The sequence below is a fragment of the Mustelus asterias genome, unplaced genomic scaffold, assembly GCF_964213995.1.
Source record: "Mustelus asterias unplaced genomic scaffold, sMusAst1.hap1.1 HAP1_SCAFFOLD_63, whole genome shotgun sequence".
Lineage (NCBI taxonomy): Eukaryota > Metazoa > Chordata > Chondrichthyes > Carcharhiniformes > Triakidae > Mustelus > Mustelus asterias.
The window spans coordinates 1,320,755-1,347,829 of NW_027590128.1; the positions used below are offsets into that span (position 1 = coordinate 1,320,755).

Below are 27,075 nucleotides of genomic sequence, written 5' to 3' on the forward strand. Positions count from 1 at the left end.
CATATAAAGACATAGACTCAATTTACATGAATAATGGTTGGAATGCGAATCCTTGCAGCTAATCAAGTCTTAAAGGTACAAACAATGTGAGTGGAGAGCTTCCACTCTAAACACGTTAAAGAAGCCATCCCCTACGGACAAGCCCTCCGTATACACAGGATCTGCTCGGATGAGGAGGATCGCAACAGACACCTCCAGACGCTGAAAGATGCCCTCATAAGAACAGGATATAGCGCTCAACTCATCGATCGACAGTTCCGACGCGCCACAGCGAAAAACCGCACCGACCTCCTCAGAAGACAAACACGGGACACGGTGGACAGAGTACCCTTCGTCGTCCAGTACTTCATCGGAGCGGAGAAGCTACGGCATCTCCTCTGGAGCCTTCAACATGTCATTGATGAAGACGAACATCTCGCCAAGGCCATCCCCACACCCCCACTTCTTGCCTTCAAACAACCGCACAACCTCAAACAGACCATTGTCCGCAGCAAACTACCCAGCCTTCAGGAGAACAGTGACCACGACACCACACAACCCTGCCACAGCAACCTCTGCAACACGTGCCGGATCATCGACACAGATGCCATCATCTCACGTGAGAACACCATCCACCAGGTACACGGTACATACTCTTGCAACTCGGCCAACGTTGTCTACCTGATACGCTGCAGGAAAGTATGTCCCGAGGCATGGTACATTGGGGAAACCATGCAGACACTGCGACAACGGATGAATGAACATCGCTCGACAATCACCAGGCAAGACTGTTCTCTTCCTGTTGGGGAGCACTTGAGCGGTCACGGGCATTCAGCCTCTGATCTTCGGGTAAGCGTTCTCCAAGGCTGCCTTCACGACACATGACAGCGCAGAGTCGCTGAGCAGAAACTGATAGCCAAGTTCCGCACACGAGGACGGCCTCAACCGGGATATTGGGTTCATGACACACTATCTGTACTCCCCACAGCTTGCCTGGACTTGCAGAGTCTCACTGGCTGTCCTGTCTGGAGACAATACACATCTCTTTAGCCTGTCTTGATGCTCTCTCCACCGCATTGTTTGTACCTTTAAGACTTGATTAGCTGTAAGTATTCGCATTCCACCACTATTCTGTAAATTGAGTTTGTGTCTTTATATGCCCTGTTTGTGAACAGAATTCCCACTCACCTGAAGAAGGAGCTTAAGGCTCCGAAAGCTTGTGGCTTTTTCTACCAAATAAACCTGTTGGACTTTAACCTGGTGTTGTTAAACTTCTTACTGTGTTTACCCCAGTCCAACGCCGGCATCTCCACATTAGCAATAACAGAGTCTCAGTGTAACAATGACACACACAGGCTCCAATACAATCAGAGTGGAGATGGGGCACAGAGACAACACAGCAAAGCACTGACTTACTCTGAGTGTAACAAATACAATGTTTGTTCAAATAATAAGAGTCACGTTGCAGTATGTTAGCGAACACAGCATTGGATCCAATGTAATGGTAATACAGTCAGTATCTCGTGCACCATAACCAAAGTTTCGGTTTCATTTGATAGTGTGAGTGAGTCATGGTCTATTGATATAATGTATTTAGATTCCGGTGTGTGTTACTCTGCCACTGTCATTATCAGACAATAGCCTGTCTGTTATTCCAATTCTGCTGTATTCTACAACTGCAGTTTCAGTGTTTCTGAGGTCATTTTAACTGCAGGTAATCTGACATTAATGGAGACAAGAGGCCCAACAAACATTTGATTATAATAGGAGGACAAAGTGTAAGGGAACAATGATATTTTAAGGTGTCTGTGTTGTGGTGAGTGTCACTGGGAGGTGAGTGATAAAATACAAGTGGAAACATCATGACAGAGACATGTGACTGACTCGGCCTGACTGAGAGCTGTTATACTCGAGGCGAGAATAATGAGGACATGGGGAACTCCAGGGATTTCTGATATCTGAGGTGTATCTGTTAGAGGAACTGAAAATAATCAGTTCTTCCTCATGGTTATCTCCAGTTCTCAAGTTACACAGACACACAGGAAAGAGATCTGACAGCTCATCAAACCCAATATTTTAATCTTCTGTTTGAGACACATTATAATCGAAAAGATCAAATATTAAAACCTGAGGAGAGAAACATTCAGAATGTCACAAGGATGAGTGAACTGTCTAATTAATCCCATTCACCATAACTTTGCCAATTTATCCTCTGCAAGTATTTATCCAATTCCCTTTGAAAGCTACTATCAAACTTGCTTCTAGCACCTGTCAGTTAGTGCATTCCAGATCATATGAAGTTATTGTGTAACAAATTCTCCTTATCACCCCCTCCAGTTCTGTTGTCAATTAAATTAAATCTCTGTGTCCTCTGCTTACAGACCTTCCTGCACGGAGGAAATCGATTCTCTCCATCGACAAACCCTCGTGCTCCTGGGAGATAATTTCTCTCCATTGACACTATCATAAATTATTTGTCATTTTAAACACCTCTATTAAATCTCCCAGCACATTCCCCAACCTAAGATGGATAACCCATGTTTCTCCTGCCCTGAAGAATTATATGGACTCAAAATGTTAACTCTGAACAGATGCCGCTGGACCTGCCGGGTTTTTCTGCTTTTCTCCCTGTCATTCCTTCCATAATCAATCAGAAACTCTTCATGATTTTGAACATCTTGATCAAATAGGAACACACAGAGCCTGAGAGAGGTACAGAGGGAGAGACAGAAAGAAAAATTGAGAGATTTTAAAAAGCAGAAAGATGAGGTGGTCAAAGATAAAAGCTGAGAAACAGAGGAAACAAGCAATACAGAGAGAATGATCTGGAATATAAAGGAGCAGGCTATCAGTTCCCAGCTGTGGGGAGCACAGGGAACTCAGTAACTGATCCACAGACACAGCTGGTTATATCTGCGAATGGAAACTCTGAACAGAAATAACTGGCTCATTTGTAAATGTCACCACAATGTGACCTGTGTGACTCTGCCCTGACTCTGTGGACAGATATAGGTCACATTGACAGATGTTCTCACCAGATTGTGGTCCCTGGATTTATTTTCTGCTCAGAAGTGAGATGTGCGTTTTTGAACCGGCAGCAGAGAAACAGGAAGTTGTGTTACCTGAGAATGAAACAGCCGGCGTCAGTTTGATGTTATCACCGTGAACAGTCTTCCTGCCTGTGAGGGTGAACTCACTCTGACAGCATCAAGAACAACCACACAGATTGCTGCCGCTCTCAGCATTACAGTCACCTCCATTCCCATTTTAAACAATAAAGAAAGGAGATTATTTGGATTTTTAACACATTCACTGAATTGGGAGATGGACTGAGGGTCATCACTGGGAGAAATGAGGAGGAATTAGAGAACAAATGAGTTTTCCCAAAGAGGGTTATTAGAAAAGAGGAGATTTAAAGTGAGTCAGGGCCTGTCAGAGGAAGTGGGAGAGAGAAACAGAGAGGATTGAATCTCCATCAATTAGATGTTTTCTCAGACAGCGAAGAGAGATGAAGTTTGTTTGTGCCTTTTCAGAGAGAGGTAACGAGAGAGAGAAAACAATGAATAAGTTTAAGCAGATCTGAAATAGGAAGGTTAAATGAGTGAGTGTTTGAAAGAAAGATAGAGAGACATTAAGTGATGAACACAGTATCTGAGAGGGAAGAGGTTAAGTGAATGAGAGAGGAGCGAGGTTAGAATGTAAGAGAGATGGAAGGTAACGTGTGAGTGAATGCCTGGAGAAAGAGAGAGAGAGAGATGTTCAGTGAGTGTTAGAGAGATGAGAGATGTTAAGTGATTGAGTTTCTGAAAGAGAGGAGATGTTGAGTGAGTGAATGTCTAAAAGAGAGGAGAGCAGGTTCACACCCAGGGGTCACTGAGAATGATCAAAATAAGGAGATCACCCAGAAAACTACCAACAGGAAACTTCAGCTGAACACATCACTCATTCTTAAATGGTCAGTCAGGGCTCTGATGCTGCTCAGCTTCTCTCTGTTCTGTTTATAATGGTTAAAGGCTGATAGGAGTGAGGTTTATTTAATAGGATAGTGTATGGGAAGCACACATCAACAAAACTGAGAATTCTTGGACACACACTGCAGCTCCTTCTCTATCTGGGAATCAAATTGTTGTCTAATTGTCCCAGCAGTTAACAGGGTCCTTTGAACTTCTCCAGCTGCTACTTTAATGCAGACTTCAACCAATTTATTTGACGCCAGTTTCTGGTCAATAAACCAGGACTGACACACACACATTAAAATGTTTTACACTTTTTTTCATTCTAAGTCTGGAAACCTAAACCTGCCGTTTCACTCTCAGTCAGGAATAGATCCCAGTTTTACACCAATCTTTGTCAGCACGTTTCCCGCATTCACCGTTGTTCTTCCTGACTCTAAACACAGTTGTAAAGGAGCTTCTGTTCTGTGTCTGGGAGCTCTGAACCATGGAAAAGAACGACTGGGACACATTTCTTACACACCTCAGGATTCACCCACACGGGGACTTTGCTGTCAGTGAAAAGTGACGAAAAAGACCAAAGTGCTGTGTGACCCTCTCAGCGAGACCCTGAAGGACTGTGTCTAGAATGAAGTTCTGTTCCTACTGTATGATCCTCCCTCAGATTGCCCTTTCTGAGCTCCAGCCTGGTGACGTTAAACACTCAAATGGAAAAGACAAAAATCTACAACAATGATTCAATCAAATGTCTATTTCACATTTATTCAGAATATCAAACCTCAACAGAAGAAAAAAGTCAGAGAGAACATGATTCAGACCTGGATATGATTAACAGCATCAATAAGTGTAGAATCCAAACCTTGCAGTCGTTTGTGAACTCGCCGGTGTGTTAGCAGGTGGGATGACTGAATAAATCCCTTTCCACAGACATTACAGGTGAATGGCCTCTCCCCAGTGTGAACTCGCTGGTGTTTCAGAAGATAAGATAAATGAGAAAATCCCTTCCCACAGACAGAGCAGGTAAATGGCCTCTCCCCACTGTGAACTCTCTGATGTGTCAGCAGGTTGGATGACTGACTGAATCCCTTCCCACACATGGAGCAGGTGAACGGCCTCTCCCCAGTGTGAACTCGCTGGTGATTCAATAGGTTGGATGAACGAGTGAATCCCTTCCCACACACGGAGCAAGTGAATGGCCTCTCCTCACTGTGAACCTGCTGGTGTGTCAGAAGGTTGTATGAACGGGTGAATCTCTTCCCACATTCAGAGCAGGTGAACGGTCGATCCCCTGTATGGAGCTGCTGGTGTATCAGAAGGTTGGATGAATTAATGAATCCCTTCCCACAGTCTGAGCAGGTGAAGGGCCTCTCCCCAGTGTGAATTCTCTGGTGGTTCAATAGGGCAGGTGGACGGCTGAATCCCTTCCCACACACACAGCAGGTGAATGGCCTCTCCCCATTGTGAGTATATTGGTGCGTCAGCAGATCCTTTTTGTTTTTAAAGCTCTTCGCACAGTGGGAACAATTAAAAAGTTTGTTATCAGAGTGAACAAGTTGATGTGTCTGCAGGTGGGATGACTGAATGAATCCTTTCCCACACAGAGCAGGTGAATGGTCTCTCCCCAGTGTGAATACGTTGGTGCGCCAGCAGATCTTTTTTGCATTTAAAACTCTTCTCACAGTCAGAACATGTAAACATTCTCTCATCTGTGTGAACAGGTTGGTGTGTCACAATGTGGGATGAGCGAGTGAATCCCTTCCCACACACAGGGCAGGTGAACGGCCTCTCCCCAGTGTGACTGCGCCGATGAACTTCCAGTTGTGATGGGAAACCGAATCCTTTCCCGCACTCCACACATTTCCACGGTTTCTCCATGGTGCCCTTGTGTTTCTCCAGGTTGGATGATCAGTTCAAGCCACATCCACACACACAACATACACGTAGTTTCACCCTGCTGTGAACTGTGATGTTTTTTCAGGCTGTGTAACTGGTTAAAGCTCTTTCCACATTCAGTTCACTGGAACACTCTCACTCGGGTGTGTGTTTGTCTCGATGCTTTTCCGGTCATACTGATGTTTAATTTATTTGCCCACAGGCAGAACAGACAAATATTTCTCTTTCTATATTCAAAGACCGATGATATTCAGCTCCGAAGGAACTGAATGACTTTGTCAGATGTGATGTCCGGTTTGAGTTTTCTGTCTGCCAATCTTTCACTTCCAATATCCTGTAAAAACAGTTTAGAAAAGTTATCACTGTCAGAACACGATACAAACTCTGAACAGACAATTCTAGTTTCTCTGGAACATTTTTTCCTTTCTTGTTCCCCCAAATCAGTAAATCCCCGTCCCACACACTCTCCCTCCTCCCTGGGCTGAAATCCAAACCCATCTCACTATTTCTTTCCTCCACTCCCAGTTTTCTCCCTCCCTCTCCTCTGTCTGGGTTCAGTTCTCCAGCTCCTGTCTGCAGACTGACAATAAAACCAATGGGTCTTACTGGGGGTGTTGGGACCTCCAGCGGGTGTTTGTGAATCCTCCCCGCCCACCTCCCAGGGTTTCCTTCCTTCCCAGAGATCAGAGTCCTCATTGATTTGAGGCCAAAGTGTAACCTCTTATTTATTGTCCCCCTCCCCCATCCTCTGATGTGAACCATCCTCCAGTGGCTGAGCCAGGATGGGGCCGTTAACCTGGGCCTGTTCCCGGGAGGGAGGGAGGGAGAAGCCCCGCAGCTGCAAACCAGGGAGCTGACAATGATTCTGAAGGGTTTGCGGATCCACAAAGTGTTTCCAAATCCTCCCAGCCACCGCCTAACGCTGACTCCGCTTCTCCGGGACAAACAAGCGCCAAGGACAGCAATGACACTGCGCATGCTCCACATCACAATGCCCGGGGACTGATTGACGGCAGCTCCGGACCAATAGGAAGAGGGGGCGGGGCTGGGGGACCGAACGGGAGCGGCTGGTCCTCCAACCAATCGGAGTGAATGAGGGGCGGGACTGGAGGACCGAATGGGAGCGGCTGGTCCTCCAACCAATCGGAATGAATGAGGGGCGGGACCTGAAGCATGCGCAGTGCGGGTGAACCAGATAAACCTGTTGGACTTTAACCTGGTGTTGTTTGACTTGTTGCTGTGTTTACCCCAGTCCAACGCCGGCATCTCCACATCACTGCGGGTAATGGCGACGGACGGCCGGTTTTAGTTTGGAAGCGAGATCAATACGAGGTAGAGGGCGGCGTGCGGGGAATGATAAATGTGGCGGGTGGGTCGAGAGGCTTTGTAAACATGTTGTTCAAACCCAAACCCCGGAAATGAACTTCCCGGTTCCCCCCCTTTGTACCAAATGGAGCGGCAGCTTGTAGTGTTAGACCCGGGCTGACTGCCGCCATTGAGGCTGCAAGTGGGAGGCCGGCAGGGATTGTGATCGGAGAGTGAAGCCCCGACGTCACAATGGAATGGCTGAGGGTGTGACGTCACAATGGAATGGGTGAGGGTGTGACGTCACCATGGAATGGGTGAGGGTGTGACGTCACCATGGAATGGGTGAGGGTGTGATGTCACAATGGAATGGGTGAGGGTGTGAGGTCACAATGGAATGGGTGAGGGTTCCAGATGAGCTGAGACTGGGCTGGAGTCGGGCGATGGCACTGACATGTGGCCCGGTGGCACAGTGGTTAGTGCAGCTGCCTAACAGCGCCAGGGACCCGGGTTCAATTCCAGCCTCGGGTCACTGTCTGTGCAGAGTTTCTACATTCTCCCCGTGTCTGTGTGGGTTTCTTCCGGATGTTCCGGTTTTCCTTCCACAGTCCAAAGATGTGCCGGTGTTGGACTGGGGTAAGCACAGTAAGTAATCTCACAACACCAGGTTAAAATCCAACAGGTTTATTTGGTAGCACAAGCCACAAGCTTTCAGAGCACTGCCCCTTCATCAGGTGAGTGGGAGTTCTGTTCACAAACAGGGCATATAAAGACACAAACTCAATTTACAAGATAATGGTTGGAATACGAGTCTTTAAACGTAATCAAGTCTTAAAGGTACAGACAATGTGAGTGGAGAGAGGGTTAAGCACAGGTTAAAGAGATGTGTATTGTATCCAGCCAGGACAGTTAGTGAGATTTTGCAAGCCCAGGCAAGTCGTGGGGGTTCCAGATAGTGTGACATGAACCCAAGATCCCGGTTGAGGCCGTCCTCATGTGTGATTGACAGATCCATGCTCACTGCTTCTTGCCCTGGATGCAGAGAGCTGAAAATTTCCATGCAGGATGCCAGACAGATAAATGTCTACATTACTGGAGTAAAAATGTGTGGAATATACAGACCGAATTCACTTCATTTCCTTCAGTTGCTGCAAGTCCCCAACTTCCCCCAGAATGAGAAAAGAAATGGAAAGGGGGAAACATTGATTTCCTCCCAGATGTTGAACAGAGGAGGGAGTTTCACTCTGAAGCTCATTGGACAACTTCCGCATTGTGACGTCACAATAGTGTCCTGCCTGAATCAGCCAATAGGAATCACTCTGCTTCGCGGTGACGTCTCCGGGTTCCAGTTCTCAGGCCCGGGCGCGCGGACCCAGGAGCCCCGCCCCCACCCATTGTTCCCCTCCCCCTACACCTCCTTGAACCAAGGTTTCCAGGCAACCGGCTGACGGCTCCAGCAAGAGCGAGAAGCCGCTCAGTGAGCTCTCCCTCCCCCCGGCCCAGGACTACACATGTGCGAGGGAGAGGGGAAGCTGCGCATGTGCGGGGGAGAACCCACCCTCTGATCTTCATGCTGAGGTGTTGACCAATGGGAAGAGTTGGAGGACCGGAAGGACTCTGGTCTTCCAGCCAATCAGAGTGTGGGCTTTGTGTGAATGAAGATTGATCTTCAGACAGACTCAAACTTCCTCCTGTCTCAAACATCTGTGAGTAAAACACTTTCTCTTCAACCCCCTTTCCATTTCTTTTCTCATTCTGGGGGAAATTGGGGACTTGCAGCAACTGAAGTGAAAGGAAGTGAATCCAGTGAGGGTGCAGACTCTGGAAAGGTTGGTCCAGGTTTCTCGCTCTCTCGAACCAGAAAATGATCCATTTCTGCCCACTGTTTGCTGTTAGCCAATCTTCTATCCACGCCAATATGTTATCCCCACAGCATGAACTTTTATTTGCTGCAATAACCTTTGATGTGGCACCTCATCAAATGTCTTCTGGAAATCTGAGTACAGCACATCCACCGGTTTCCCTTTATCCAATGCCCGATGGGGAATTTTAGAAAATTGAACAACACATCAACGATCTCACTCTGTTAAGACCCGAGAATGAAGCCCAGCAGGACCCGAGGACTCATCAGCCCACAGCTCCAACAGTTTGCTGAGGACCACTTCCCTGGGAATTGTGCTTTTTCAGAGTTCATCCCACACTTCTGTTTTCTGATTTCCAGCTGTTTCTGAGTTTTAACTGTATCCTCTATTGTGAACACCGAGGCAAAATACTTGTTCAATTCATCTCCCAGCTCCTTATTTTTCATTATCAATTCCTGGACTCACTTTCTATTAGACAGTTAAGAAATGAGGTGGAGCAAGTGACTGAAGTGTCAGTCAGGGAGCACTATTGGGAGCACCAATAGTTTCAAAATAGTTCAGGAAAAAGATAGGACAGGTCCACAGGTCAAGGCCCTAAACTGGAGCAGGGCCACTTTTGTGGGCATTAGGCAGGATCGAGCAGATGTCGATTAGGTGAGTTTGTTTGAAGGGAAAGGAATGACTGGCAAATGGGAGGTTTTAAAAGTGTGATATCAAGAATCCAGGGGCAGTATATTCCTGTTAAGATGAAGGGAAAGAATGGTAAATTTAAGGATCTCTGGCAGACAAGGGACATTGAGGCTCTGGTCAGGTAAAAGAAGGAAGCATACATTGGGTTTAGGCAATCGGGGACAAGTGAATCACTCTGACTGTAAAAAGTGTAAGAAAATACTGAGGAGGGAAATCAGGAGGACAAAAAGAGGGTATGATATGGATCTGGCAGGTAAGATTAAAGAAAATTCCAAGAGGTTCTATAGCTATATTAAGAGTAAGACGGTGGCTAGAGAGAGAATAGATCCCCTTAAAAATCAGTATGGCCATCTGTGTGTGGAGCTACAGGAGATGGGTGAGATTTTTAATGAATACTTCTCCTCTGTGTTTACTGCGGAGAGCACCATGGGGGCTAAAGAAATAAGGGAAACAAGTGGTGATGTCTTGGGCACACGTTCGTTACTTGGGAGGAGGTATCTGTAGCCTTATAAAAGCAAATTACTGCGGATGCTGGCGTCTGAAGCCAAGGGAGAAAATGCTGGAAAATCGCAGCAGGTCTAGCAGCATCTGTAAGGAGAGAAAAGAGCTGATGTTTCTTGACGAAATGACCCTTTGTCAAAGCTCTGAAACATCAGTTCTTTTCTCTCCATCCAGGTGCTGCCAGACCTGCTGAGAATGGGGAGAGAGTGTGTGGGATGGAGATTTACAGCTTTTGGGGAATGAGAGAGGAAAGAATGTTCCATAGAAATTGTTCTGAATTTCTATCCTGTACTGACACTGATGACTTTTGGAAACTCATTTTCAGGATATTGAAAGAGGAATCACAGGCCGAAATCTCAAACGTCATGTCTCGGCGTGACAGAATCGTGTTCCTTGGGACCTCAATATCATCGGACTTTGAATCCAGAAGGAGAAATGATTGTCCAGTCTGTCGATTTGAAAAGATTTGAAATGTCAGTGTGAGTGAAAAAGCATCAACACACTGCCACACTTGAGTGAGAGTGTTCCAATGCACTGACTAAAGAGCTTTAACCAGTTACACAGTCTGAATAAATATCACAACATTCACAGCGGGTAGAGACTGTAATCTTGTCCTGTGTGTGGACGAAGTTTCAACTGATTGTCCACCCAAGAGTGAGGCAAGGAAACCTGCACCATGGAGAAACCATGGAAATGTGGGGACTGTGGGAAGGGATACAGAGCCCCATGTCTGCTGGAAGCTCATCGGCGCAGCCACACTGGGGAGAGGCTGTTCATCTGCCCTCAGTGTGAGAAGGGATTTAATCAGTTCTCCAGCTTACGGACACACCAACGAGTTCACACTGGGGAGAGACCATTCACCTGCTCTCAATGTGGGAAGGGATTCATTCAGTCATCCCACCTGCGGACACACCAGCGAGTTCACACTGGGGAGAGGCCATTCACCTGCTCTCAGTGTGGGAAGGGATTCACTCAGTTATCCAGCCTGCAGACACACCAGCGAGTTCACACTGGGGAGAGGCCATTCACCTGCTCTCAGTGTGGGAAGGGATTCACTCAGTTATCCAGCCTGCAGACACACCAGCGAGTTCACACTGGGGAGAGGCCGTTCACCTGCTCTCAGTGTGGGAAGGGATTCACTCGGTTACCCGACCTGCGGACACACCAGCGAGTTCACACAGGGGAGAAACCATTCACCTGCTCTCAGTGTGGGAAGGGCTTCACTCGGTCATCCACCCTGCGGACACATCAGCCAGTTCACACTGGGGAGAGGCCATTCACCTGCTCTCAGTGTGGGAAGGGTTTCAGCGTTTCATCCCGGCTGCTGAGACACCAGCGTGTTCACGAGTGATGACAGGGGTTGGATTCTGCTGTTATTGTTTCTGCTCTCAGTTGCATCCAGGATTGCATTTTGTTCATTCTCACAGTTGGTCAATGGGAAGGGTCAGAGGGTTTCTTTGTGCTGGACTGGCCGGTCTCAGCCTCCAGTGGGCTGATGCTCTTTGAACCTTTTTGTGAATACCTGGTTTCAAATGTCACAAGGATCACAGAGTGACAGGGTGTTAGGAAGTTTAGAGATATTGAGTCAGAAGAAAACAGAGGTTGGCAGTGCAAAGATACATTTCTGAATGGAGGGCTGTGACAAGTGACGTTCCTCAGGGATCAGTGCTGGGACTTTTGCTGTTTGTAATATATATAAATGATTTGGAGGAAAATGTAACTGGTTTGATTGGTAAGTTTGTGGACGACACAAAGGTTGGTGGAATTGCGGATAGCGATGGGGACTGGCAGAGGATACAGCAGGATATAGATCAGTTGGAGACTTGGGCAGAGAGATGGCAGATGAAGTTTAATCCGGACAAATGTGAGGTAATGCATTTTGGAAGGTCTAATACAGATGGGAAATATACAGTCAATGGAGAACCCTTCAGAGTATTCATAGGCAGAGGGATCTGGGTGTACAGGTGCACAGGTTATTGAAAGTGGCAATGAGGTGGAGAAGATAATCAAGAAGGCATACGGCATGCTTGCCTTCTTCGGCCGGGGCATTGAGTTTAAAAATTGGTAAGTCATGTTGCAGCTTTATAGAACCTTAGTTAGACCGCACGTGGAATCTAGTGTTCATTTCTGGTCACCACACTACCAGAAGGAAGTGGGGGCTTTGGAGAGGGTATGGAAAATATTTACCAGGATGTTGCCTGGTAGCATTAGCTATGAGGAGAGGTTGGAGAAACTTGGTTTGTTCTCACTGGAACAACGGAGGTTGAGGGGGGCGACCTGATAGAAGTCTACAAGATTATGAGGGTCATGGACAGAGTGGATAATCAGACGCTTTTTCCCAGGGTGGAAGAGTCAATTACGAGAGGCATAGGTTTAAGGTGCGAGGGGCAAGGTTTAAAGGAGATGTACAAGGCAGGTTTTTTACACAGAGCGTGGTGGGTGCCTGGAACCCGTTGCCGGGGAAGGTAGTGGAAGCAGATACGGCAGTGACTTTTAAGATGTGTCTTGACAAATATATGAATAGCATAGGAACAGAGGGATATGGTCCCCGGAAAGGTAGGGGGTTTTAGTTCAGACGGGCAGCATGGTTGCTCCAGGCTTGGAGGGCCAAAGGGCTTGTTCCTGTGCTGTAATTTTCTTTGTTCTTCATTCTGTTTGGAACATCCCAAATGCCCATCCAATTTCCTTTTTAATTGTTTATTGTCGCTACTTCCTCCACCCTCGTAGGCAGCGAGTTCCAGGTCATCACCATTCACTGCATCAGAATATTCTTCCTCACATCTCCACCGCCCCCCCCCCCCCCCCCCGCCCCCCACTCCCCCTCTCTTGCATCTCTGACCCAAAACAAGAAATCTGTGTCCCCCCTCGTCCTTGTCCCATCAGCTAATGGGAACAGCTTTTCTTTGTCCACCTTATCTAAACCTGTCAGAACCTTGTCCACCTCTATCAAATCTCCCCTCAACCTCCTTTGCTCCAAGGAAAACAACACCAGCCTGACATTGACAATAAAGAACAAACTAACAGAATATGTTACTGTCTGAAATCAAATGGGAATGTTTAATTTCTGTTTTCAAGATATTGTGAATATATTGTCCTGGACAATAAAGGAATTGGAATAACTCACCTTGGGTGTGGTTGAATGGAATATGTCAATCTGATATCCACCTACAGTCTAGTGAAAGTCTGGAATATGTAGCTGGAACTCCCTTCCTAACAGCACTGTGGGTGTACGTACACCTCAGGCATTGCAGCAGTTCAAGAAGGCACCCTTGGGGTTGGGGTTGACCATGGCCAAGGCAGCTACATACAGCCACATATTCTGTTATAATTGAAGGACTGCAGATTGAATGTGAGGCATTGTGGGACTGGACTATCTTGACCATATTCCTGTGACTGCCCGGAAACACGTGTCTATTTTAAAGAACAAAGAACAATACAGCACAGGAACAGGCCCTTCGGCCCTCCAAGCCTGCACCGATCATGTGTTCCTAACGAGACCATCCGTTTGTATCCCTCTATTCCCAGTCTGTTCATATGGTTATTATTAAAATACGTCCCCTGCATATCTGTATTGAACCTTGCCCCCCCTTACCTTGAACTTGTGACCCCTTCTGTTTGTCGTTTCTGACCTGGGAAAAAGCTTCCAACTGTTCACCCTATCTATGCCCTTCATAATTTTATAAACTTCTATTAGGCCGCCCCTCCACCTCTGTTTTTCCAGGGAGAACAACCCTAGTTTACTCAATCTCTCCTCATAGCTAATACCCTCCATACCAGGCAACATCCTGGTTAACCTTTTCTGCACTCTCTCCAAAGCCTCCACGTCCTTCTGGTAGTGTGGCGACCAGAACTGGACGCAGTATTCCAAATGCGGCCGAACCAACGTTCTATACATCTGCACCATCAGACCCCAACTTTTATACTCTATGCCCCGTCCAATAAAAGCAAGCATGCCATATGCCTTCTTCACCACCCTTTCCACCTGTGTTGCCACCTTTAAGGTTCTGTGGACTTGCACATTCAGATCCCTCTGCGTGTCTATACTCTTGATGGTTCTGCCATTTATTGTATAGCTCCCCCTGCATTAGATCTACTAAAATGCATCACTTCGCATTTATCTGGATTAAGTTCCATCTGCCATTTCTCCGCCCAATTTTCCAGCCTATCTATGTCCTGCTGTATTCTCTGACAATGTTCATCACAATCCACAACTCCAGCAATCATTGTGTCGTCCGCAAACTTACTAATCAGACTTGCTACATCTTCTTCCAAATCATTTATATATATCACAAACAGCAGAGGTCCCAATACAGAGCCCTGCGGAACACCACTAGTCACAGACCTCCAATCAGAAAAAGACCCCTCCGCTGCTACCCTCTGTCTTCTATGGCCAAACCAGTTCTGTACCCATCTAGCGAGCTCACCTTTGATCCCGTGAGATTTAACCTTTTGCACCAGCCTGCCATGAGGGACCTTGTCAAATGCTTTACTAAAATCCATGTAGACGACATCCACGGCCCTTCCCTCGTCAGTCATTTTTGTCACCGCCTCAAAAAACTCAACCAAATTTGTGAGGCATGACCTCCCTCGCACAAAACCATGTTGTCTATTGCTAATGAGATTATTCAGTTCTAAATGTGTACAGATCCTATCTCTAAGAATCTTCTCCAACAATTTCCCTACCACGGACGTCAAGCTCACTGGCCTATGATTACCCGGGTTATCCTTGCTACCCTTCTTAAATAACGGGACCACATTTGCTATTCTCCCATCCTCTGGGACCTCACCTGTGTCCAATGAAGAAACAAAGATTTCTGTTCGAGGCCCAGCAATTTCATCTCTTGTCTCTCTCAGTAACTGGAAGTCCCTCCCTAACAGCACTGTGGGTGTACGTACACCTCAGGCATTGCAGCAGTTCAAGAAGGCACCCTTGGGGTTGACCATGGCCAAGGCAGCTACATACAGCCACATATTCTGTTATAATTGAAGAACTGCAGATTGAATGTGAGGCATTGTGGGACTGGACTATCTTGACCATATTCCTGTGACTGCCCGGAAACTCATGTGTCTATTTTAGTTTAAAATTGAGGATTTCTGGGAATAATGTCTCAGATGGTGGCCAGATTATCAAATTCAGTTCTCTCAAATAATTCATAGACAAAGAAACAAATATCTCCAAGAGAAAACTGTCACCTCATTCATCTCATCTCGACTTCCCTTTCACTCAAATCTTCATAAACACCCAAATGTATGGATTCCTTTAAACTACACTTTCAGGAGTTCTCGAGAATCTTTAGAGTTAAATAAATCATTAAATATTCTCAGAATATCTTTTAACAGAAACCAAACATTTCTGTTTGATTCCAGGCATTATCAACTTTGTTCTTTCCCTTAAACACCAGGTAATTTCCATTTTAAATGCTTGAAATAGCAACTCACATCAGATATTTATCAATTCCAATCTCAAAAGCAGGCTTGTTGGCTTTCTGAAAAGTAAAGTCTTTTATTCTCTGCTTTAATTCTCAAAACTGCTGCCTTCACTCGGATTGTTTGTGAGTGAAACCGTCATCACCTGTTTAAAAAAACCCCATAAACAATCCATCTGGCTCTGGCCAAGATCCCAGTGAGTTAATGTGTCCAATCACAGGTTACATTAAAAAACAAAGGCTGTGTGGAGATTTATAAAAATCAGCTGTCTGCTGAAAGGGTTAACTTCTCTGTGGAACCGAGAGAGGCGGGGAGTGGGCAGAGGAAACTTGGCAATTGCATCAACTTACATAATTTAAAAAACTTCTCTCATGTTATTTTCTTCAATTTTGTTCAAATTTCATCTCTTTTATCTCTCCTTTTTTGAACACCAATTTCAATTTTCAATATTTGCTACTTAATCAAAGTTGAAAGAAATACTTTGTGAAATGTGTTGTTAACTGAATCTCAACAATTTTAACTCAAATGTTTTGGAAAGTTGGAACTGGTTTGCTGCCAAACTGCAGCCTTATCTTTGTGTTTTGGGAGCAAATTGGCCTTCACAATTCTAACCTTGAACAACTTAATTTCAAACCCAAATACATTCCTTTCACATTTTAGTACAGTCTGAATTTATTTCAAACAGAAACACACGGCAGTTCAAATTAAATTAATTTTTATTCCCTTTCCAAACTAATTCTTCGAATCTGTGATGCTTTCAAACAATACCCTGCTTCAACAATTATGACTCAAATGTACAGTATTCCTTCAACTGAGAAACCAACTTGGAGTAAGCGTTGTGGATCATGATGGTGCAGAAGTCATGGCTAACCTCACACACCTGCATTCCCTTATCACACAGGAGAGGCAGAGGAGAGGGAGGAGTGCTTTCAGTGATTCTTTTTTTTTGGAGAAAACAACAACATCTGCTCGCTGGTGACTGATTTGTGTCTCAGGTTGTTTGATGTTAGCTAAACACAGGGATTGGTCTGTCTCAGGGAGGTGTCACTTTGTGGCTGAATTAACTTCCTCAAAGTCCCCATGGCATTTTCTAACTCTTCACTTGATCTGATATTTTCTGACTGTAAATCAATATCTTGTTCCAGAGTTTGGCCGAACAGCAGTAGATTTTTCTGAGCTCCACTCACCCTATCGTCTGCCCCCTGTTCCCAATGTAACTGATTGTCCAGGTCAGACGTGCTCTCCTGCCAGCAATCAGCTCCATTCTGCAGCTTATCCACCAGTTCCCTCAACTCTTTATATTTTGTACTCAGCTGTGAGGCAACAGGTTTCCAATGTAACTGTAAATTAATTTATTCTGGACTTTTTCCAACTCACTATTTCCTTTCTGAATCTCTTTAGAAAACCTATCAAGGACCCGCTCGTAATCTCCGTCACATTCTTCTCCACCTCCCAGGGTATCTTTTGCTCCTGATGCCCTTGACTCCGTTGTCAATCTGTCAGTCACATTGTAGCAGATGCCAAAGCCATTGCTGTATTTGTTTTTTTGAGGCAGCAGTGCTAACCACTGTGCCACTGGGTGGAATGCTGGCCCAGTGGAGAGAAACATAGAAACTAGAAGCAGGAGTAGGCCATTCAGCCCTTTGAGCCTGCTCCACCATTCATCTTCATCATGGCTGATCATCAAATTCAATATCCTGATTCCCCAATTCCTTCCATATCCCTTGATCCCTTTAGCCCCAAGAGCTATATTTCATATCTTCTTGAAATAAGACAATGTTTTGGCCTCAACTATAGCCAAAACATTGTCTTATTTCAAGAACATGGTGGCACAGTGGTTAGCACTGCTGCCTCACAGCGCCAGGGACCCATCTAATTCCAGTCTTGGGTGAGTGTCTGTGTGGAGTTTGCATGTTCTCCCTGTGTCTCCGTGGGCTTCCTCCAGGTGCTCCAGTTTCCACCCACAGACCAAGGATGCCCAGGTTCAGTGGATTTGCAATGTTGAATTCCCCCTTAGTATCCCAAGCTGTGTGAGTTAGATAGGTTAATACAGTAAGAAGTCTCACAACACCAGGTTAAAGTCCAACAGGTTTATTTGGTAGCAAATACCATAAGCTTTTGGAGCACTGCTCCTTCGTCAGATGGAGTGGAAATGTCCACACATTGCTAAGTTTGCAGATGATACAAAGATATGTAGAGGGACAGGTAGTATTGAGGATGCAGGGGGGCTGCAGAAGGACTTTGATGGGCTCGGAGAGTGGGCAAAGAAATGGCAGATGGAATACAATGGAAAAGTGTGAGATTATGCACTTGGGGAGGAGGAATGGAGGCATCGACTATTTCCTAAATGGGGAAATGCTTTGGCAATCAGAAGAACAAAGGGACTTGGGAGTCATTGTTCAAGATTCTCTTAAAGTTAACGTGCAGGTTTAGTTGGCAGTTAGGAAGGCAGATGCAATGTTAGCATTCATGTCAAGAGGGCTAGAATACAAGAGCAGCGATGTACTTCTTAAACTGTATAAGGCTCTGGTCAGACCCCATTTGGAGTACTGTGAGCAGTTTTGAGCCCCACATCTAAGGAACGATATGCTGGTCTTGGAAAGGGTCTGGAGGAGCTTCACAAGAATGATCTCTGGAATGAAGAGCTTGTCGTATGAAGAATGGTTGAGGACTCTGGGTCTGTACTCATTGGAGTTTAGAAGGATGAGGGGAGATCTTATTGAAACTTAGTAGAAAAAACTAGAACCAGAGGGCACAACCTGAGGCTAAAGGGATGATCCTTTAAAACAGAGATGAGGAGGAATTTCTTCAGTCAGAGAGTGGTGAATCTTTGGAACTCTTTGCCGCAGAAGGCTGTGAAGGTCAGTTCATTGAGTGTCTATAAGACAGAGATAGATAGGTTCTTGATTAATAAGGGGATCAGGGGTTATGGGGAAAAGGCAGGAGAATGGGGATGAGAAAAATATCAGCCATGATTGAATAGCGGAGAAGACTCGATGGGTCTGGTGGCCTATTTCTGCTCCGATGTCTTATGGTCTAAGCTCACAACTCCTTGATTAAAATAAGATACAAGATCCTCATTCCCCTTCATTATAACTTAACCTTTTTTTAGCCAACTTCCAAGGCCTGATTTAATAGGAAACATCTCGTCTTTGTTGATTTAAAATCCCAAACATGTTGCCAGCTGCAAAATCTTTGTTCGTTATCTGGGTTTGAGGTGACAACACGATAAAATCCTCACAGTTCTTCCAAATTCCTCCAGGCTCCGCTTAAAATTTACACATTTAACTGGTTCCCATAAATCCTCAATCAAAAACTAAAATAGACACATGAGTTTCCAGGTGATTTACAAAGAAATGAACCGTCTGCAGAAAGGGTTAACTTTTCTACAGAACCTAAAGGGGTCGGGAGTGAGCAGAAAAAACTTGGCACACAATTACTTCACTTTACATATGATGGGGGTTTTTCTCAGAGGCTAAGTATTGAGCTGAACCCGGCGAATACAATGATTTGCAAAAGACAGTATACTGGTTAAAGACATTCTTTATTGACCAACACATGCTGGAAGAAAGGCAGCTGAGCAGTCCAACTCCTTTCTAAAGTTACAATACATTGGCCGCGTAGTTATACTATTTTGAAAGTTCATTTCACCCGCCCACTCTGTCACCCTAACTGGATGCTCCAATCGTGTTCGTGCACAATATTTACCTTGGCCAATAACATCCTATCTTCTGGCAGAATGGAAATTCATTGGTCTGTAGAATCTGAAAGTTCCTGCCCACTGTTCCTTTGCAACTTTCACTTACATAGGTCCACAGGGTTCAAAGGTTGCTTTCTAACTGACTCTCAGCAACTTCTATTACATAGGTTATATGGTTCAAAATTTCCTTTCCACTGTCTGCTGAGCCATCCCTTATCAGTAAAAAATGAATAAGTCTATACATTCTAGTGTCTGGGAAGCGTTTACTTTTATAACTCATACTGATAAAAACTGTGCTCTGTGGCTTCACTGTTCTGACAGAGTGTGGCCTGTCTCACACAGCTTTTATCCCATTATGCTTTCGGGCAGTCTGCAGTTTGGCCAAGGTGTACATTTTAGTCCAAAAAGTACATGTTTAAATTCTCTAAAAGTGGATATATGTATCTCTATGCAGACAGTACCTTTGTATAATATAAATAAGGCACGTTGTGGTCCTTATTCTATGTTAGTCTAAGTCAGTCCACCCTGTTTCAATAGCTTTTATTAGTTTTTAATCTCAAGGTATTCTGAACCCCTCAAACAAAATAACTTTAAAAAACTTAAAGTTTATAATTAGTCTCAAGTAAGCTTACATTAACACTGCAATGAAGTTACTGTAAAAAATCCCCTCTCTAACAACAAAAGAAACTTGATTTTAAACTTCATCTATTAATTTTTTTGTTATATTCCTCAACCTATTTTAATTTGATCAGTTTTTGTTAGGGATGGGTAATTTCTGTTCTTTATAAACTGGTTCACTCATTTTGTTAATTCTACATGGGCTCGGAGAATCAGAACCCAGACTTTATCATCCATATCCTTTTTCTCCTTTTGTCACCGCTTTCTCTCTGTTTTGCGGGAGGGTCGTGGGGATTCCAATCAGACCGAATCATTTATTATAAAAGTAAAACAAAAACAGAAAATGCTGGAAAATCCCAGCAGATCTGACAGCATCTGTAGGGAGAGAATAGAGTAAGAAGTTTAACAACACCAGGTTAAAGTCCAACAGGTTTATTTGGTAGCAAAAGCCACATAGCCAACGTTTCAAGTCTGGATGACCCTTTATCAGAGCTCCTATGAAGTGTCATCCAGTCTCAAAATGTTGGCTCTATTCTCAAATCATTTTATCGATAAGTTTCTTGCTCTTAGTTTCCAAAAGACAGGTAAGAAATCTGTCTGGTGCCCACTCGAGCTCTGAATTTTTCACTGGCCATGCTTGGGTCAGATTATAACCATTAGAATCCACTCTTAGAGATCCACTTTTCAGTCCAGTGCTACTTGGAGTGTACCGTCACTTCACCGATTACCAGGTCACAAGACCTTCACAGTTCTTATCACAAATTTATGATAAAATAATTTAATGCCTGAGAACGCTTCTTAATCTACTACCTACCACCGTTTGTTGATTGGTCAGACCCCCTTTTTACAGATTTGGATATCTCAGCCACTGAATATCAGCTGGTTATTCATAGATTCATAGAATCCTACAGTGCAGAAGGAGGCCATTTGGCCCATCGAGTCTGCACCGATCACAATCACACCCAGGCCCTATCCCCGATGTATTTACCCTCGCTAGTCCCCCTGACACTAAGGGGCAATTTAGCATGGCCAATCCACCTAACCCACACACCTTTGGACTTTGGGAGGAAACCGGGGCACCCGGAGGAAATGGGGACAGGGGGAGAATGTGCAGACTCCACACAGACAGTGACCCAAGCCAGCCAGGAATCGAACCCGGGTCCCTGGCACTGTGAGGCAGCAGTGCTAACCACTGTGCCATCATGGCACCCAAACTTATGGAATAAGTTTAATTCTAACTCATTCTGTGTAAGTATTCTCATAAGGTCCTCTGTTGGGGCCCTGCTAAGCAGCTTTAATGGTCGGTGATTGCAGAAACTGAGCAGTCACAGGAATGTGGTCAAGATAGTCCAGTCCCATAATGCCTCACATTCAATCCGCAGTCCTTCAATTATAACAGAATATGTGGCTGTATGTAGCTGCCTCGGCCATGGTCAACCCCAACACTGCCTTCCTGAACTGCTACAATGCCTGAGGTGTAAGTCCACCCGCAGTGCTTTTAGGGAGGGATTTCCAGCTACACATTCCTGACAAGATTCTGACAGGTTTAGATAAGGTGGACAAAGAAAAGCTGTTCCCATTAGCTGATGGGACAAGGACGAGGAGGTCACAGATTAATGGTTTTGGGTCAGAGATGCGGGGAGGGATGTGAGGAAGAATAATTTGATGCAGCGAATGGTAATGACCTGGAACTCGCTGCCTACGAGGGTGGAGGAAATGGAGACAATAAACAATTACAAAGGAAATTGGATGGGAATTTGGGGAGGTTTCAAACAGAAATGCTGACTAAATATCTCTGAACTTCCTCACGCCCGGTCACTCTGTGATCCTTGTGAAATTTGAAACCAGGTATTTGCAACAAGACTCAAAGAGCATCAGCCCACTGGAGGCAATGTCGTGAGACCGGCCAGTCCAGCAGAAAGAAACCCTCCGACCCTCTCCATTGACTAACTGTGAGAATGAATAAAATGCAGTCCTGGATGTAATTGAGAGCAGAAACAATAACAGCAGAATCCAACCCCTGGAATCACTCGTGAACTTGTTGGTGTCTCAGCAGCTGGGCTGAAACTCTGAAACCCTTTCCACACTGAGAGCAGGTGAACGGCCTCTCCCCAGTGTGAACTCGCTGGTGTGTGCACAGGTTGGATAAGTCAGTGAATCCCTTCCCACACTGAGAGCAGGTGAACGGTTTCTCCCCAGTGTGAATACGCTCGTGTATCCGCAGATTGGATAACTGACTGAATCCCTTCCCACACTGAGAGCAGGTGAACGGCCTCTCCCCAGTGTGAACTCGCTCATGGGTCCGCAGACTGGATAACTGAGTGAATTCCTTCCCACACTGAGAGCAGGTGAACGGCCTCTCCCCAGTGTGAACTCGCTTATGTCTCCGCAGGCTGGATGAATCACTGAATCCCTTCCCACACTGAGAGCAGGTCAATGGTCTCTCCCCAGTGTGAACTCGCTGGTGTGTCCGCAGACTCGATAACTGAGTGACTCCCTTCCCACACTGAGAGCAAGTGAATGGTTTCTCCCCAGTGTGAACTCGCTGGTGTGTCTGCAGGTTGGATGATTGAGTGAATCCCTCCCCATACTGAGGGCAGGTGAACGGCCTCTCCCCAGTGTGAACTCGCTGGTGTGTCTGCAGGCTGGATAAATGAGTGAATTCCTTCTCACACTGAGAGCAGGTGAATGGCCTTTCCCCAGTGCAAACTCGCTGGTGTTTGCGCAGGTTGGATAACTGACTGAATCCCTTCCCACACTGAGAGCAAGTGAACGGTCTCTCCCCAGTGTGAACTCGTTGGTGTGTCTGCAAGTTGGATAATTGACTGAATCCTTTCCCACACTGAGAGCAAGTGAACGGCCTCTCCCCAGTGTGAACTCGCTGGTGTGTCTGCAGGCTGGATAACTGACTGAATCCCTTCCCACACTGAGAGCAGGTGAACGGCCTCTCCCCAGTGTGAACTCGCTGGTGTGTCCGCAGGTGGGATATTTCACTGAATCCCTTCCCACACTGAGAACAGGCGAATGGCCTCGCTCCAGTGTGACTGCGCCGATGAACTTCCAGCTCTGATGGGGATCTGTATCTCTTCCCACAGTCCCCGCATTTCCATGGTTTCTCCATGGTGCATGTGTCCTTGCCTCTCTCTTTGGTGGACAATCAGTTGAAGCCTCGTTAACACACACACAACACGAGTGCAGTCTCTCCCCGCTGTTAATGGTGTGATCTTTATTCAGGCTGTGTAACTGGTTAAAGCTCTTTAACACCCTCACCCGAGCGTGGCAGCGAGTTGGTCCTTTTCCAGTCACACTGACATTTGAAATCCTTTCAAATCGACAGACCGGACAATCATTTGTCCTTCTGGATTCAAAGGCCGATGATATTCAGCTCCCAAGGAATATGACTCTGTCAGATCTGATGTGACGTTTGAGATTTCGGTCTGTGATTCCTCTTTCAATATCCTGTAAAATGAGTTTACAAAAGTCATCAGTGTCAGTACAGGACAGAAATTCAGAACAGACAATTCTCGTTTCTATGGAACATTCTTTCTCTCTCATTCCCCAAAAGCTGTGAATCTCCATCCCACACACTCTCCCTCCATTTTCACTCTGCTGTATCTAATATTCACCCTCCCAATTCTCCTGAAGGTGCTGATTGAGGCTGATTGACAGATCCATGCTCACTGCAGTCTCCTGATTCTTTTGTCCTCTCCAGATTCTCTCTCCTCCTGTCCTTCAACTGGTGACTCAGGCTGTGGATCAATCCCACTCCGTCACTCTCATTCTCACAAATAATGCAGCTCACAACAACAAATCATATTTAATGATTTTATGACTGATTTTAAACATGCGGAAATATTCACCTTTTCCCAGTTGGGTCTTTGGTTGAAGTTGCTGCTGGGGTGAAGGCGGAAGCGGCAGAGTGAGATTCCGGAACAATGTGAGGGGGCGGGGCTGGAGGACCGAGCGGGAGCGGCTGGTCCTCCAACCAATCGGAGTGAATGAGAGGCGGGGCTGGAGGACCGAGCTGGAGCGGCTGGTCCTCCAACCAATCGGAGTGAATGAGGGGCGGGGCTGGAGGACCGAGCTGGAGCGGCTGGTCTTCCAACCAATAGGAGTGAATGAGGGGCGGGGCCCAACCTCTGCCGGAGCGCCCGCCCAACCTCTGCCGGAGCCCGCTGCGCAGGCTCTGTGCGGGGCTGTGACTGGAGCATGCGCAGTGCGGATGCAGACAGTGGTGTGGAATCCGCAGGGAGACATGAGGCCCGGACAGGAGAGGAACAGAGCCGGTGAGTGGACTGGGAGGTTCCATTAACACCTTCTGGAGGATTCACGATCCGAATAAGAAGCTATCGGTTCCGTGTTTTCAGGAAGAGAAGCTGCGAGTTTTTTGATGACAGACCTGGGGTCAAGGCTGCCTCTTGATCGCATGAGGTTGCAACAGTGCGCATGCGCAGTGCTCCCTGCCAGCAGAGGAAAGGAATGAATTTCTATCTGCAAAACTCAAACCAAGAGAAATGTCTCTCATCTGAATTCTATCCTGAACAGATCGTGATGATTTTTCATATTGAGTCTCTGTCTGCTCTCTTCCTGATCTCAATTGGAATGCTAAAACATTAATGATCTGTCTGAAATTCACTCTGTCAATGCTGCATTAGTTACCCAGAGCACCCCATAAAGTCCCTATGCATGATTCTAGGTACCCAGTGCACAGGTTATGGAATCGGCCTGTGCTCTGAGCATGCATAGTGTGGTGCTGTTGCTGACAAATTGAGCATTGTGTGGGGCCTGCTAACTGTGGGTAAGCCGGCGTGGGGAGCTGGAAACTGTGGGTGAACACAGGTTCAGAAGGGGGCCTAAACACTGGGTGAATGTGGGTGGGGTGGGGTGGCAGGAAACTGTAAGTGAGCACATGCCTGGGGAGCCTGGAAACTGCAGGTGAACAATCTGGGGTGGGGGAGATATCTGGAAAACATGATGAAACGCAGAGTCTGGAAAAATGCAGGTGAACACAAGGGGAGAGTGGCTGAAACTGTGGATGAAGAGTGGAGAGTCTGGAGACTGTTGATTTTTTATTTATTCTTGTCACGTGTGTTACTATAAAGTGAAAAGTATTGTTTCTTGCGCACTATACAGGCAAAGCATACCATACGTAGGAAAGGAGTGCAGAATGTAATGTTACAGTCATAGCTAGGGTGCGGAGAATGACCTTAATGCAAGGTAAGTCCATTCAAGAGTCAGATGGCAGTAGGGAAGAAGCTGTTTTTGAGTCAGTTGGTGCATGACCTTAGGTCCAGGGTGTGTGGGGTCCTTGATTATGCTGGCTGCTTTGCATTTAAACAACCTGCGGATGCACCAGCGAGTTCACAGTGGAGAGAAGCTGTTCACCTGCTTTGTGTGTGGGAAGGGATTCACTCACTCATGGAATCTGTTGACACACCAGCGACTTCACACTGGAGAGAGGCCATTCGCCTGCTTTGAGTGTGGGAAGGGATTCAGTCGCTTATGCAGCCTGCAGACACATCAGCGTGTTAACGCTGGGGAGAGACCATTCAACTGCTCTGAGTGTGGCAGGAGATTCATTCCGTTGTCCCATCTGCTGGCAGACCAGCGAGTTCACAGTGGAGAGAGGCCATTCACCTGCTCTGAATGTGGGAAGGGATTCATTGAATCGTTCACCCTGCAGATGCACCAGCGAGTTCACACTGGGGAGAGGCCGTTCACCTGCACTGAGTGTGGGAAGGGATTCACTCAATCATCTAACTTGCTGACACATCAACGGGTTCACACTGGGGAGAGGCCATTCATCTGCTCCTTGTGTGGAAAGGGATTCATTCAGTTATCCCATCTGCAGACACACCAGTGAGTTCACAAGTGATTACAGAGAATGGATTCTGCCATTGTTCCTGCTATTAATCACTTCTGGGACTCAGCCATGTTCATTCTGACAGGTGGCAAAGCGGGAGTGTCAGAATGTTTCTTTCTGGTGGACTGGCTGGTCTCGGAACTTTGCTTCCAATGGTTTGATACTCTTAGAGCCTTGTTGCAAAATTCTAGTTTGATATTTCATCTGAATCATAGAATGAAAGGATGTTTGGGAGGTCAAAGATATTTACTTTGCATTTCTATTTGGAACACCCCAAAGCATGCCATGTTGCCATGGAGATGGGCTGTGGTGTTTAATAGGTTCTTTTGTTTAATTCAGCTGAGTGTTCCTCATAGAAGGAAAGTTCAAAGATTTGAGGGGAAAGTTAGCTTAGGTAGATGGGAAGCTACATTAAAAGATATGATAGAAGATAGGCAATACCTAACATTTCAGGAATTAATACATGATTTATAACAAGTGTGCATTCCTTTAAAGACAAAAGTCCTGCAGGAATAGTGATTGCAACTGTGGTTATCGAGAGAAGTAAATATTCGCATTAATCAAAGGAAGAGGCTCACAAAGTGATCAGAAAAGTATTAAGCCAGAGGATTTGGATCTTTTTAGAATTTGGCACAAAGGAACTGATAAAGAAAAAGAAAACAATGAGAAAGAACTGGTAAAAAGCATAAAAACTGACTGTAAAAACATGATGCATGAAAAAGAAAGAAAAAATGTGTGTTTGTTACCACAGAATTGATAATGGCGAATGAGGAAATGGCTGAGAAAAGAAACAGTTCTGTAGAAGTTCGTATGGCCTCAAAATATTAACCGTACTCCTCTCTCCACACATGCTGCCAGACCTGCTGAATTTCTCCAGCATTTCCTGTTCTTATTTATTATTAAACAAATGTGTGTCGGTCTTCATCAAGGATGACATAGAAAGTGTGTGTGCATGCACGCGTGTGTTCTCTCCAGTCACACTGATGTTTAAACTATTTGAAGAAGTTTCAAATGCAGACGAAATTGAGGCACCAATAATTGAGTGACTATCAGATCTTGGATGTGATGTTTGTTGGGATTTCACTCTGTAAATCCTCCCTTTTCTGATATACTTTAAAAGGCTTGACAAAAAGCATCACTATCAGTGCAGGATAGAAGTTCAAAACAGACAATTCTAGTTTCTATGGAATATTCTTTCCTCGCTCCTTCTCCCAAAGTTGTAAATCTCCATCCCACACACTCTCTCCTTTCTCATTCTGCTATTTCTAATATATATCCTCCCAA

General features: G+C 45.7%; 4 protein-coding genes across 4 annotated transcripts in view; 2 read left to right on the plus strand and 2 right to left on the minus strand.

Moving 5' to 3' along the window:
- The window catches only part of LOC144483379 (uncharacterized), a 148,681-nt gene that overhangs the window by 105,230 nt on the left and 16,376 nt on the right, over nt 1-27,075 (minus strand). The window lies entirely within an intron of this gene.
- The window catches only part of LOC144483340 (uncharacterized), a 67,866-nt gene that overhangs the window by 13,057 nt on the left and 27,734 nt on the right, over nt 1-27,075 (plus strand). The window contains exons 2-3 of the mRNA XM_078202056.1: nt 10,854-11,522; nt 25,444-25,758. Of these exons, the coding sequence (XP_078058182.1) occupies nt 10,854-11,522; nt 25,444-25,758 (984 nt within the window). The remainder of the gene's footprint in view (nt 1-10,853; nt 11,523-25,443; nt 25,759-27,075) is intronic.
- LOC144483343 (uncharacterized) overlaps nt 7,607-27,075 on the plus strand; it is a 263,183-nt gene continuing 243,714 nt past the window's right edge. Inside the window, exons 1-2 of the mRNA XM_078202059.1 lie at nt 7,607-7,864; nt 10,509-10,656. The gene's annotated coding sequence lies outside the window, so the exon portion shown is untranslated. The remainder of the gene's footprint in view (nt 7,865-10,508; nt 10,657-27,075) is intronic.
- LOC144483365 (uncharacterized) lies at nt 21,886-23,182 on the minus strand. Its single transcript, XM_078202081.1, has one exon. It carries the CDS (start codon nt 23,047-23,049, stop codon nt 21,955-21,957), a length of 1,095 nt encoding a protein of 364 aa, XP_078058207.1. The 5' UTR covers nt 23,050-23,182; the 3' UTR covers nt 21,886-21,954.